Here is a 15,133-nt window from a genome sequence, read left to right as displayed (position 1 = left end):
ACAGAAAGATGCGAGACTGATGTTTTTTTAATATTCGTTCATGGTACGTGGGCGTCACGGGCTGTGCCAGAATTTATTGCCCATCCCGAATTGCCCTTGAGGGGGCAGTTAAGAGTCAGCCAAGTTGCTGTGGGTCTGGAGTCACATGTCGGTCACTCCAGGTAAGGATGGCAGATTTCCTTCCCTAAAGGACATTAGATTTCCTTCCCAAAAGGACATTAGTGAACCAGATGGGCTTTTCCGACAATTAACAATGGTTTCATGGTCATCATTAGACTTTTTATTGAATTTAAATTTCAAAACCTGCAATGGCAGGGTTTGAACCTGGGTTCCCAGAGCATCATTCTGGTCTCTGGTTTACTAGTCCAGTGACAATACTACTACGCCACTGCCTCCCCGATATGGCTTGTAGCTGCTTCTCCCAGGTGATCTGCTGTCGCGGTGCGTTGCCTTCAGCTGTATTGTGCCACCCTCACACATCCGCTGTAGCTTGTCTGCAACCGCTCTGTGATGGCTGTAATCCAAGCACACCTAGGTCAATCCCCTCTTTTATGCTGCCTTCCACCCTGCTCTCTGGAAGAGATCTCTGCAGTTTTTCAGTTCTGAATAAATGGCTGAAATACTGACATATCCTTTTTCGGGCTGTTAACTTTCTAAAGAGTTCCATTTGTTCTGGAAATTTCAAGCACTTCTTAATTAATGGTCTGGATCTGGAATTTTTACACGTCTCAGCATCCACATTTCAAAGGCCTCCATTTTCTTCCTCAGGTCTTTATTTATTGTCTAGGCCCTTGAGACTGTCAGGGAAGTGGATGGAATGCAATATCGTTCGAGTTTTTTTCTTGTCACAAGCTTGCGTTTTCTTGTTGTTGACACATCCTTCATCATCACAAAATTTACTTTCGGCCATCTCTGTCCTTCTAATTTGTGCATTGCATCAACTATCTTCTTGAACTAAACAGGCAAGCTGATCTACTTATTCCAGTGTGACACCATCCACTTCAATCTTCACTCTAGTTTCTTCTAATGTATTCCTCCCGACTACTGTCGTTCCCACCTTTTTGGTGTTTGTGATTGATCCACATTTTAAACTTCTAGATTTTACTTATTCTGCAATATTTTGAAGGAACTCCTCCGATTCTGGGAGTCATGAGATGTCATCAGCATACTAAAAGTTTATTGTTTTCTGGCTTCCAATTTTACCCAAATCAAGTACATCTAATTCTCTGAATATTTGTTCTGTGCACAGATTGAATATTTCTGGCAGCAGTACACAGCCTAGTCATACATCTCTCTTCACTTGAAACATGTCTGAATATCCATCTCCTAGCCTGATGCTTGCTATTGGTCCCGATATAGACTCTGGATAAATCTCAGATCCATACTGTCAATGTCACATTTCAACAACGCATCCGTTAACTTTTGGCCATGAACATGATTTTCACAGTCTATAATGCATACGAATTCTTGCTTACGTCTGGATATTTAGGGAAGATTGTCCTTAGCCTTATATTCCCTTCCCTGGTCCTATGTCAGCTCCAAATTCAGACTTTGTTTCGTCAATTTCTTCAAATGTTTGAGAATTTCTTTAGATTTTCAAGATCAGTTTTAAGAGATGACACATTTTAAGTAGGAATTCTTCGGCCATTTGCCGAAGGTTCTCTGATCTTGCCGGCAGCGCACCCTGCTCATGGGCTTCCCGGCAGCAGAGGGTGACTCCAATGGGAATTCTCATTGAGGGTGGCGGGAATCCCGCTCGCAGCAAATGGAGAACCGCCTCCACCTGCTGAGAAACAAGCACCTGGGAGGCCTGAGAAACTCACCCATAGTTCTAAAATGAGTGCACTCCATTGCTTTCGGTTTCTCATAGAATTTACAGTGCGGAAGGAGGCCATTCACCCCATCGAGTCTGCACCGGGCCTTTTTTTTTTTTGAAAGAGCACTCTACCTATCCCCACATCTCCACCCTATCCCCACACCTCTACCCTATCCCGGTAACCCCACCTACCCCTTTTTTGGGGGAGGGGGGACACTAAGGGGCAATTTTAGCACAGCCAATCCACCTAACTTGCACATCTTTGGACTGTGGGAGTAAAATGGGGCACCCGGAGGAAACCCACGCTGACACGGGGAGAGCGTGCAGACTCCGCACAGACAGTGACCCAAGCCGAGAATCGAACCTGGGACCCTGGAGTTGTGAAACAACTGTGGCTAACCATTTTGCTATCGTGCCGCCCAATGGATCCATTCTCAGGTAATTTGCCAAATACTGAATGTCTCAAGACACTTGGAATGTATCCTTTGGTATATATTTGATCACAAATTCTGTTATCAGTTCCAATTCTGTTTCTCTGAGGAGTGTTCAGATATTCTATTGCTAATTCATCTACATCTGGAGTTTTTCCTACACTCATCAATTTCAAAGCCTTCTTTCCCTCTGACATCGGAATGTTTGGTGCATCTCTTGTGCCCATATCTTGAGGGCATCTTCGATCTGGATAATCATATAGTTCACTTGTATATTCTGCTCATCTTTTGCGACTGCATCCCTCTCAAACAATATTTTACCATCTTTATCTTTTATGCGCCTGCTGTCTGTTGCTATGCCTTTTCCTCCCAGCTATCAAAGATTTCACTCTCTGCTGCATGATTCTCAGTTTGTGACTCCTTTCCAGCTCTAATACTATATTACACATCTCATTATAAAAGTTTCTCTGTAGCCTGCCTCCATGCATTCTCTCACGAGATGATCTCATGGCTTTCCAGGGAAAAATAACATACAGTGGCAACTTTGAAACCAGGCCAAAGGGATCACCTGTGTGATGTCAGCACCACTGAACGCCCAGTCTTAATGATATCGAGGATCAGGTTCCACAAAAATCTGCGTGCCTTGGGATCCATTCCTGTTGTTGGTTCATCCTGAAATAAAGCCAAAACAGTAATTTGCATAGGGCAGTATTAATCCTCCCAACACCCTGAAAATATGCAGAATCAGATGCAGAAAGGCCCGATTTCCAAATTTGATGTGTTAACCATGCTTGGGTGAGAGCAGTCTGTGTCCGTACCACTCTGGCACTTTCTCCTCCTTTGATGATCACACATTTGTCCTCACCCTCTGGCTTAATAAAGTGCCACATCAAAGGTTGGTATAGAAAATAAAAACTCATGTTTTAGGGGCAATATATTGGCATGGGTTGAAGATTGGCTGGCTTACTGGAAGCAGAGAGTAGGCATAAATGGGTATTTTTCAGGTTGGGTGTAACGTCTGTTGTGTCACAGGAATCAGTGCTGGGACCTCAACTGTTTACAATTTCTATAAATGACTTGGGTGAATCGATTGACGGAATGGTTGCCAAATTTGCTGATGACACAAAGATAGGTAAGAAAGTAAATTGCGAAGAAGACAGAAGGAGATACAAAAAGATATAGGTAAAGACAAAGTCACCATAGTCCCAGATGACCATAGGCTGCTTTCCCCTTTGAGGGGGAGAGAAAAGTGGTGATGGTTTAACCTGCGGATCCCATGGGCTGGATTCTCCCATTCGGCAGCAGAGTGTCCACGCAGTCGTGTTCCACAACAGCGTGAACGGGCCGCTGGGAGTACCGGTTCTGGCCCCTACAGGGCCAGATTCACACCACTCCAGCCTCCCATTCTGGAGCGAACTGTGAGCCGCGGGATCCGTGCATGCACAGTGGCGTCGGCGTCAACGAGGACATGCGCAGTGGTGCCGGCGCCAACCCGCATATGCGCGGTGGCCTCCCTCAAAGTGCCGGCCCCGACGCAACATGGCGCGGGAGTTCAGAGGCCAGTGCGTACGAAAATAGGCCCGGGGAGCGAGAGGCCGACCCGCCGATCTGTATGCCCCGATCGCGGGCCGAGCCCCGTCGGACGACCCCCGGGGTCGGAGCCTCCTACCCCACGCAAAGACCGCCCCCTCGACGCTGCACGCAGAGTTCCTGCTGGCTGCGACCAGGTGTGGATGGTGCCGGTGGGACACTGGCTTTTTAGAGCGGTGAATCGGCGGCCCGGCCGGGTAGAGCAGCCCGCGACCGGCGCCGTGCCAAACGCGCCGGCGCCAATTCTCCGTTCCGTGAAGAATCACGTGCCATCGTCGGGGCGGCGTGGTGCGGTTGCGGGGATTCTCCGGTCTGGCGCAGGGCTGGGAGAATCCCGCCCCATACCTCAGGCGAGGGGCAAGGTTGAGAAGGCGGAGCTTCGTGAATAACCAAAGGTATTTCCCATTTCCCAGCTTTCTCTTTTGGGGTCATGTTGGACAGGACTTTAGCACGGATTGGCCCTCTCTGTTGAACAGATAGCGTGGTAGGACTCCTTCTGGTGTCTTCTCATCACTCTACTGTTTTGGGTTTCCCTGTTGGTGAATTTTGAGGGTCTTCTTCATCTGTATCTTTTCCTGAATGGCGCTGTTTGTGGTCCAATTTGGCCTTCAGACCGACGGTCTTCTTGGCTTTGTGAGAACGTTCATACACTTCCTGGCTCCTCTTCTTTTTCATCTCACGGTAGTCCAGGCAATAACCATGTCTCTTAGCATGGAATTTGACGTTTTCGTCTGTGGCATTTTGCTGCTCTCAGTCTTTCTCTAAGACAAGGGTTGAGCTGCAGCCGCTGTTGCTGATCCGGGGTTTATCTCTCGATGACTCGCATAATACTGAAAGCCTGATTGACTCAGCTGTTATCTTGATAAAAGAAGAAACCAAAATCCGGCCAGCATTCTTAAAAGCCGGTCGCGGCCATTTGGCGCTTCTCCCGTAATCAGGAACGCCGTGACCGATCGCTCCATACCCTCCCAGCAGCATTTTTGACGGGCTGCACGCTTTTCCCGCCCGAGTTGATGTTTTGCCAAAAAATGGTAAAGTTCCGCCCTTTGTATATTTTAAAGACAGAGATGGATAGATTATTGGGAAGCACGGGGGTGATAGGCTATTTGGGGGTAGGTGGAATGAAGATGTGAGGTTACTATTAGATCAGCCATGATCTTACTAAATGGTGGAGCAGGCTCGAGAGGCTGAATGGCCTACACCTGCTCGTATGTTCATATGCCTCTCACTTAAAAGCCTCATTTTGTATTGCCAACCGGTAGACTATGAAATTTTATTCAGTGAGATATCTTCAGTTTCCTCCATCAGCCTCTTCATGGAACAATTTTGATTTATTGTCACATGTACCGAAGTACAGTGAAAAGTATTTTCCTGCGGCCAAGGGAACGCACACAGTACGTACATAGTAGACAAAAGAATAATCAACAGAGAACATTGACAAATGGTACATCGACAAACAGTGATTGGTTACAGTGCGGAACAAGGGGCCAAACAAAGCAAATGCATGAGCAAGAGCAGCATAGGGCATCCTGAATAGTGTTCTTACAGGGAACAGATCAGTCCGAGGGGGAGTCGTTGAGGAGTCTTGTAGCTGAGGGGAAGAAGCTGTTCCTATGTCTGGATGTGCGGGTCTTCAGACTTCTGTACCTTCTGCCTGATGGAAGGGTCTGGAAGAAGGCAATGCCTGGGTGGGAGGGGTCTCTGATAATGCTGTCTTCTCAGCCACCCTGTCACCTCGGGTTTACTGCCCATCATAGCCACTCCACTGACCTTGCCATTACTGTTCACATTGTATCAGTCGCAGTTAAGGCCTTATCTGATCACTTCCTGGAATTGCTCTCCATCTACAATCCTACTTCCTCTCAAAAACTTACTTCCTTTGTGCACACTTCTGGAAAAAAAACTATTAACTCATTTACAATTGCACTTTTTAGATATCCCGGTGCTGCTTCTGGCATGCCCCCTGCACACATCATTGATTGTGAGCAGCCTCTAGCTTCACAGCACTGGTGTCAGGAATGGAAGAACTGGAGACCACTGTCATCTCCTTGTTGGCAGGCCCCAGGTTGGCTTGCTGCGCTTCCTCCTTCCTGATGGTGCCTGTAGGGGCTTGGTGGTCCACAAGGGATGGAGGGGCAGCAGGAGTGAGCTCCCGAGGCCTCTGCATCATCTGGCTCTGCCAGCCCATTGTACCCATCTGCACCATGGTGTCGATGCCCTAAGTGATGTTACTGTGCCACATTTTGCAGTGCCGCAGCGATGTCCACCTGCATATCGAACATGTCCCTTGGTGACTGGGATATGATGTTGAGGCCCTCAGCCATGGTCATCACAGAGTGAGTCATGCCTTGGACACCACCACTCAAGATGCTGACCGTGTGCTGCAGGCTTTTCATTGCGGTCACCACCCTAATAGTGTTGGCCTCAGTGTCACCCATCGTGGGAGTCATCTCCTGTGTCCGTAGCCTTTGGGACTCCTTTAATTGGCTATGCACGCACTGGAGTGTCGCTGACATCGCCTCCTGAATCTTACAGTCATGCCCTAGCATCTGCATCAGTTCAGGGAGGACCTTGTCCAGAAGTTCGGCAACTAACTGGGACTAAGCATAGTCCTGGGATCCAGCAGACCTCTGACTGCCAACTCTCTTAGATGTTCCTGCCTCCATCTGATGTACATCAGCAATTGTGTGATGCTCATCAGATTGTCCCCCAGAAGTCTGTCAACTAATGTCATCCATTGAGGTGTGTGTCTCTGCATTCCTGATTCTAATCACTCGACAGTGAGCGTACTTTCGGTTGCCTCTGAGGCTCCAAGTTCAGCAATTCCTTCCTTCAACCTCTGCATCTTTCAATCTCTTTCCTTCTTTCAGGTTCTCCTGAACGCCTGACTCTTTGACAAAGCTTTTGTACACCTGCCCTAATATCTGCTCCTGGTACCATTCTGTTTCACTCAATGCTTGTGAGCATTTTCCTACATTGAACGTGCCGTATAAATACAAGTTGTTAATGTTGCAGACTGGAGTTCATGTTCTTCAAGGCGAGGCATCAATGCAAGGGTTTGGAATATTCTTTCATTTTGCTGTGACTCATCTCACTTTGTATCCTTAAGAAGTTGGGAAGAGTTGATTGAGGCATTCAATCAATCTGGGTTCTATTTACTCTTTGTCACAATGGCGCCAACTGAAATTGCAACAGACCACTTGGGGAAAAAAAAATCATCTTCCTAATATTATATTGCCATCCAAGGAGCAAGTTAATTCCACAGGTCAGAAAAATTAAGCAATCACATCGGGGACGAGTCAACGCTATTTTATTGGTGAATAACAATCAACATTCAAGAAGTTATCAAGACGTTCTTGTGGATGTGGAAGTGACGTCAAGATTTTTCTCTTGAGGTAAATACACAGTGGCAATTTTAAATTTGAGCAGAATGAACAACCGAGGTGAATGAGAACATTTGGTGATGTAAAGTAGTTAAAAAGTGCACAGGGCTTTATACAGTGAGCTTTGTGCAGCTGCTTTAGGAGTTCTGACACGAGGAGCACACAGAGAAGTTTTGGCCATGAAAAAATAAGCAAGGAGGTATGGCGAATCTTTGCAAGACACTGGTTCAGCCACAACTGGAGCACTGTGTCCAATTCTGGACACCGCACTTATAGCAAGGGTGCGATTGATGAGAATGATTCCAGGGCTGATGGACTTCAGTTACAAGGACAGATTGGAGAGGTTGGGGCTGTTCTCCTTGGGGAGGAGATTTGATAGAAGTGTTTAAAATCATTGGGGTCGGACAGAGTAGCCATGGAGGAACTGTGCCCATTGGCAGAGAGTCGAGAACCAAAGGACACCAATTTATATTGACTAGCAAAGAAAGCGAGGACAAGGTGGGGGAAAAACTTTATTACTGAGCTGGTGGTTACGATGTGGAATCAGATGATTATCTAGAGAGATGGAAAATTTGCAGGGGTGTGGGGAAAAGGCAGGGAAGTGGGAGTAGGCAAGTTGCTCTCGCAGAGATGCGCATGTACACAGCAGGCAAAATGGCCTAGTTCGGTGCTGCAACCATTCTATGATTCCATGTTTTGCGCACCTGGGAGGGACATATGCAACTAGATCTCCATGGCAGCACGGTGGCACAGTGGTTAGCACTGCTGCCTCATGGCGCCGAGGTCCCAGGTTCGAATCACGGCTCTGGGTCACTGTCCTTGTGGATTTGCACATTCTCCTCATGTTTGCGTGGGTTTCACCCCACAACCAAAGATGTGCAGGGTAGCTGGATTGGCCACGCTAAATTGTCCCTTAATTGGGAAAATTTAATTGGGCAATTTATTCTTTTTAGGGGCTGGTTTAGCTCACTGGGCTAAATCACTGGCTTTTAAAGCAGACCAAGCAGGCCAGCAGCACGGTTCAATTCCCGTACCAGCCTCCCCGGACAGGCGCCGGAATGTGGCGACTAGGGGCTTTTCACAGTAACTTCATTGAAGCCAACTCGTGACAATAAGTGATTTTCATTTCATTTCATTTGCAAGATTACAACAGCACAATACAGTGGAGGCCTAGTGACCCACAACAGTGCAAACAGTTGAGAAAGTTTCTGTCCATCATTATGAGATGTACATATGCAGGTAATTAATGTAACATTAAAACCACAGAGCAAAACGAGCTGATTCTCTTCATTTCATTTATTCAAAAAAGTCATTCTGGTGCCAAATGTTCTTATAGCAGAGAGAATCCGGAGGTATATTTTAGCATCATTACAGCAGAATACCAGGGGATTTTACTGTCCCAGCCTGACATATCTCCCCCTGGCAGATCCAGAGAGTCTTTTAAATTGATGTTTACTTTGACAGGACCATAATATCCTGCTGGGTGGGAGGAGGTGGAAAACCCTGGCCCATTGCTCACAGAGGCGAGGAAAACAAAAGTTTAATACAAAGTTGAATGACATATATCTACATTATTGCTTGCACATCTCACATGGACGATTACGGTAATGAATATTTGTAAAGGGGAAACGTTTGATGAAGGAGGGCGAGGGGGTGTCAATAATAATAGTAATCTTTACTGTGCTACCACCCATAAATTTAAAGTGCCAATTCTTTCTTTTCCAATTAAGGGGCAATTTAGCGTGACCAATTCACCTACCCTGCACATCTTTTTGGGTTGTGGGCGTGAGACCCACACAGACATGTGGAGAATGTGCAAATTCCACACGGACAGTGACCGGGGCCGGTATTGAACCCGGGGCCGTAGCACTTTGAGGCAGCAGTGCTAACCACTGCACCATCGTGCTGCCAACATTGGTGTAGTTTGTTGAAAATGTGACAGGAATCTAATTTATTGGCCTACTCATGTACTGCTGGGAAGTAGTAAGCTCACCATAACCTGCCCCTTGGGGGATTCCAGGTCCATGGGAATATAAAAGGAAACCGAGTGTGGCTGAGTTACTTGGGGACAATTAAAATCCCGGATCACTCAGAATTTCTGAATATCGTAGCACAGCATGCTGCTGTCGATTCTGCACTGACACCCTCAGAGTGTTATCTTCAATATGGGCCCATGTTCTTACAGCCTTTATTTTATATTTTTTTTCAGAGGGACTTTTCACTTTCCTTTAAAGGTATTATAGGTATACTCATCCCGTCAATGATAGCTGGTACGGCATATCACGTCCACATCCAGACAAATTCTGCTGAACGTTACACAATATGCCATTTCCAGGAGAAAATATCAGGCACTTTCTCGAGAATGCTGTCTTTCAAATGCAGATCGTTGATTTGCATCTGTTTGCTCTTCCACTCCCCCTAGTGCTGTTGCTTTGGGAAACTAGGCCGTGATTCTCTGGTCCGGAGCCAAAACAGGAGTACTTTACTCCGGCGCCGGTTCCGAGGCCCGATTCTCGGGTCCGGGGGGGGGGGAGGGGAGGGGGGGGGGGGCAGCACGGCGCTGGAGCGGCCCATGCCGCTGCCGATCCCAGCATCGATCCGGCGCCACAGGGTCCTCACATGCGCAGTTGGGCCGGCGCCAACTAGTGCATGCGCACTGGCCGTCATCCCCGCGCCGGCCCGGACGACAAATTACGCCGGGATCATGGAGCCAGCGCGGAAGAAAAGTGGTCCGCAGCCAGAGAGGCCGTCCCGCCGATCAGTGGGCCCTGATCGCGGGCCAGGCCACTACGGAGGCCCCCCCGGGGTTGGACCCTCCCCTCCTCCCTGGCGGGGGAGTCGGAGAATCGTGCCCTACTTTTCTTTTTTTTTCTCTGGCTGGCCCACCTAAAGCCAGCTTTAGAAAGTAAGCAAAATTTAAGATTGCATTGATGAGCATTGGCAAATCTACAAGTTGAACACTATTTTTGGAAGCTGGCACAAAATTATTAAACATCAGTGACTAGCTGATAGTTTTCATTTATTTACTCCAACTAAAGGACAACTCCCAGAAAATACGCCAGAATTACTTTATCACAGAATTTTCATTTGTTCACATGCCGTTTATACATTTGAATGCTGTGTGTCTTTAAAAAATGAGGATACAGAGGTTTACATATGAATGCCCACTGTAGGAACCTAACTGGCAATATTCCTTCAAGGTGCTTTAGCCCAAGGAGGGTAAATTAATGCCGTAAGTAGTTTTACAATATACTCAATGACACTGTAACTTGTGTTTGTCTCTAGGACACTGATATCTCTATCTCTGACAATGATGAGGGGTCACTGTTTAAAAATAGGAGTCGCCCATCTAATACAGAGGTGAGGAGAATATATTTCTATTAGCTTTTGTCAGTCTTTGGCAGGAATGTGGACTTGAGGTCGCAATTAGATCAGCCATGATCTCATTGAGCAAGCTTAAGGGGCCGAATGGCCTACTTTTGCCTCTAATTCGCATGTTTGAGACAACCACAGTGTTATTTCTGGATTAAGACAATTGCTACGGTGGTTTTGGGAATCGAGGCAAACGGATTGGGAATCGAGGCAGACAGATTGGGAATCGAGGCAGACAGATTGGGAATCGAGGAAGACAGATTGGGAATCGAGGAAGACAGATTGGGAATCGAGGAAGACAGATTGGGAATCGAGGAAGACAGATTGGGAATCGAGGAAGACAGATTGGGAATCGAGGAAGGCTGATTGGGAATCGAGGAAGACAGGTTGTTACTCAACTCTTGTACTCCACACTTGGATTCCATGCTGAATCTGCACTGCTATCCCTAAAAGTTGACTCAAAAGCCTTATCGGACAACAGTGCTTAAAAGCTAACAATGCAACAAGCTCGTTAGAATACTTTATCTGAATATCTGAACACAGGTTAGTGACCGATTGCAACCTATGTGTGATCCTTACCAGGAAAATTAAAGAAGGATAGCCAATCAAAGCAATGGCGGTAGACAGCTTCCGTTTGTTGCCTCCACTGTATGTTCCCGCAGGTTTGTCCGCATATTTCGAGAGTTCCAGTTTATCAAGAGCCCAATTTATAACCTAGAGAAATGGAGCCGAGAAGGTTAAAAAGCGCTTGTACGTTTTAAGCAGAAAAATAAATTTAGTTTGATTTCACTTTCCGTTTGCAAAATAATACAATGACCTATGAGCAATTTTGACCCGTTATGTCAGTAGGCCATTAGCCTATTGAATTGGAACACAATTAAAGCAATAAATACTCTTGTGAAACACGACTGCTGGCATAGAACAGTAGGGCTGAATGGCCTGCGTTTTGTGCTGTAAATGTTATGTGACACCCTCGTGTGATTTGAGACTCCTTTCCCAACTCTTACCCTATCTTCATCTTTCCAGGGGACTCCGCGTAGCCTGGTGTAGAGCTCCATGTGTTCCCGGGCGGTCAGCTCATCAAAAAGTGCGTCAAACTGCGGACAGTAGCCAATACTCTGCTGTACCTTCAGCAGGTCCTTGAGAATACTGCAACAGACAATAAACAGGGGGATGAATGCTATGAAGCACTGCCCTCCATGGTTGTGGGGAGCACTGAACTTTCTTCTGTGGAGTGCAGGACCAGATAGATACTTGGGAGCTGATTAAGGCCCAAGGTATCATCACCGTGTGTTTTTCTTTTCTTCACGGTACCAAGAAATTCCCATCGTTTACCTGTTTCCATTCACAAATGCCTCTCCGCCAGTCGTACTCTCGTCACCAGTCAGCATCTTGAATGTCGTTGTCTTCCCAGCTCCGTTCACACCCAGTAAACCAAAGCATTCTCCAGGACGCACACCGGCGCACAAGCGATCGACTGCCAGGATCCGGCCCATCCTACGTGACTTGTACACCTGTAGGTGCCATGGATAGAAGAAAAGTGAGAAGGACTGAACACAGCTTTTCTGATTTTATCATTGCACTGGTGGACAAACACAGCCAGTGGAACACATGACCCCATTACGTATTTGCTGAGAATGTCTATAGATATTGGAATTTTAGCAGAAACAATCTATTTAAGCTTCCTGACTGCACATTTTACGAATGAATCCAACACTTTGGAAGCCAAACTTCACGATATGCAAAACAGACCTGGAATAACTTCTTACAAGGACAGCACAGTAGCACTGTGGCATAACAGCATCAGGGTCCTAGTTTTGATTCCCTGCTGGGTCACTGTCTGTACGGAGTCTGCACGTTCTCCCCGTGTCTGCGTGGGTTTCCTCCGGGTGCTCTGGTTTCCTCCCACAGTCCCACAGTGCAGGTTAGGTGGATTGGCCATGCTAAATTGCCCTTAGTGTCCAAAAAGGTTAGGGGGGGTTATTGGGTTACGGGAATAGGGTGGAAGTGAGGGCTTACGTGGGTCGGTGCAGACTCGATGGACCGAATGGCCTCCTTCTGCACTGTATGTTCTTATCACAACTGTGTCACAGAATGGTACAGTACAGGAGGAAGCCAATTGCTCCTTTCTACCTGCACCGGATCTTTGAAAGAACCATCACATTATTCCCATTCCATGCTCTTTCCCTCCAGAGCCCTGAATATTTTTGTCAGTCAAGTATTTATTCAATTGTCTTTTGAAAATTAATACTGTATCAGCTTCCACCCTACTTTTGATAGTACATTCCTAACCTTAACAACTTGCGACCTTTTGTTTTCTTTATTTAGACATACACATGATTACATAGAATTTACACAGCACATAAACAGGCTATACGGCCCAACCAATTTGTTAATGTTCCACTCAAAGCTGCTCCCATCTTCCCAATTTTACAATGCTGCTTTTGAAAACTATCTTAATTGTGAATCCTCTGGTTCCCAACTCTCTGCTACAGAACAGAGTGGCCGGGATTTTCCAGGGCCGCGATCCAGCGTCGAGAATTCCGATGAATCGGGCCGATAACAGGGTTTCAGGCCAGTCGTGAAATCCGTTGCGAGTCTCCCAGCCCATTCCGCCGGCTTCCTGACATTCCCAATGAGGTTCCCGCTCAGACCCGGCGGGAACATGCAAATAGCTCATTAGAACGGTTTCAAATGTAATTTAGAGACAGGACGCCCAATTCACTAACCCGGAATGCTCTAGCAACCCACCCCCCCTGCTGAGACTCCCACTGGCGTGAATTGGAGCAAGTCCTGAGAAACTGTGGACCTGGTGGCTTGCAGTCGAGGGGTGAAAAAGGGGTGAATATTCTCCCTATAAATGCTCTCAGAGTGCCAAGGGAGGTGCGGTTCAGGGGGGCCCTGTGCTGGGCTAGAGGGGGTCAGGTCGGACATCTTTCATGGGACGGGGGTCATTAGGCTGCTCTTTGCATCTGCAGCCTTTAAACCCTTTAAAAAGTCTGTCAATATCTCCAGAATACAGTTCTGTGACAATAAAGTGGAAGTGATCCCATCTGTGCACCTAAACCCTTTGAACTGTCTACCAGTGCACCAGATTCAAAGCTCTGTGAGATGAAGATAAACATTTTCCCTTTAATGTGGTGTAAATATTTGAAGTGTTTTTTTCCACAGTCAATTTCATTAGTATTTAACATTTTCTAGCCTGTTTGTATGCCTAGATGCCTAAAAGCTTGCAACTGCATTTTGTACATTCAAGTTCACGGACTATTGACTTTTACAAGCTTACAGATTGACAGGTAGTTTCAAAAGGAGGATTTACATTGATTATTTACATAGCTCTGCAGGGATCCATTAACTCAAGAGAAGTAGCTGATTTTCTAACCACCATTTTTTTTAAGAGACATCAGCTGAGAACAAAAGGGTGGGGCCTGAAGGGGGAAATTGGGGTGGGTGGGTGAAGGGGTAGGCTCTGGGGGGTGGAGAGTGAGGGGGCTGAAGAGGAGGATAGGGTGTGTGCTGAAGGGGAGACTGAGGGAGGGGGGCCTTGCCAGCGATCCAGGTTTTGGGGGGGGGGGGAGGGGGAGGGGGGATCTTGCAAATGATCCAGGATGGCAGGGGGTACAGCAGCAGCATTCTGAGATCGGGCACCTTTTAGAAATGGTTCCCTGGTCTCTGAGCAGGGCGACCTGTCAGAGAGATAAGGTCCCGCCCCTCTCAGGCCCACTGAGAATCCTTGTGTGCCACTGAAAACCTGATTGTGGGTAAATAAAATTCTAAGTGCCATCGAATGGTGCCAGCAGGAATCACTGCGGTTTACATGCTAACGGGAGCACTCAAGTCTCCGAGTGGGAGAATTACGCCCAGTGTCTCCATTTTTGGTCTATCAAAACTCTACCTGATTTTGAACACTGTTCAATCCCCCTAGCCTTCTCTGGTCATAGGAGAATGAGGGCGATTTATCTGCTGTCGGATTTGTTAGCCTGCAATTGAGATGTTAACCTGCCCGCCCTTTCAGCTAGATGTGAAACAGGTACTATTTCTTAGAAATGTGGGGGAGGGGCTCAACATCACAACAATATGAATGAAATGAAATGAAAATCGCTTATTGTCACAAGTAGGCTTCAAATGAAGTTACTCTGAAAAGCCCCTAGTCACCACATTCCGGCGCCGGTTCGGATAGGCTGGCACGGGAATTGAACCGTGCTGCTGGCCTGCCTTGGTCTGCTTTAAAAGCCAGTTCTTTAGCCCTGTGCGGCTATCTGATTGCCATTTGGCGGACCTTGCAATGCGCAAATTGACCGATGCGGTTCCCAAGCTAGTGTGGATTTTACAGTCAGTGGTGAACAATACTTGGTATCCATTAGTTTTTCAGCTCCTGTAGCAATTTTTGGGCTTTTGTGTGGCATCGGGCATCCGAAACAGTGCTGCACACTGTCTGGGATCTGTGTGAACAGACCAAGCAACAGTGAATGCTTTCATCCAAAGGTATTGAAGAATCCACGTGGGATTCCAGTATCATACCAAAAGTGCAAGTTAGACTA

The 15,133-nt window shown here is 47.0% G+C and overlaps 1 protein-coding gene across 3 annotated transcripts in view; it reads right to left on the bottom strand.

Moving 5' to 3' along the window:
• The window catches only part of abca2 (ATP-binding cassette, sub-family A (ABC1), member 2), a 577,021-nt gene that overhangs the window by 32,620 nt on the left and 529,268 nt on the right, over positions 1-15,133 (bottom strand). For all 3 annotated transcript variants that reach the window (XM_038782183.1, XM_038782184.1, XM_038782185.1), the window contains 4 exons: positions 11,928-12,106; positions 11,600-11,741; positions 11,172-11,306; positions 2,816-2,919 (listed from right to left, as the gene is read on the bottom strand). In XM_038782183.1, coding sequence (XP_038638111.1) covers positions 2,816-2,919; positions 11,172-11,306; positions 11,600-11,741; positions 11,928-12,106 — 560 coding nt within the window. The remainder of the gene's footprint in view (positions 1-2,815; positions 2,920-11,171; positions 11,307-11,599; positions 11,742-11,927; positions 12,107-15,133) is intronic.

The sequence above is a fragment of the Scyliorhinus canicula genome, chromosome 21 (genome assembly GCF_902713615.1).
Source record: "Scyliorhinus canicula chromosome 21, sScyCan1.1, whole genome shotgun sequence".
In the NCBI taxonomy this organism is placed as follows: domain Eukaryota; kingdom Metazoa; phylum Chordata; class Chondrichthyes; order Carcharhiniformes; family Scyliorhinidae; genus Scyliorhinus; species Scyliorhinus canicula.
Note: the sequence above shows the minus strand (reverse complement) of the source record. Positions and strands in the feature narration are given on the sequence as shown.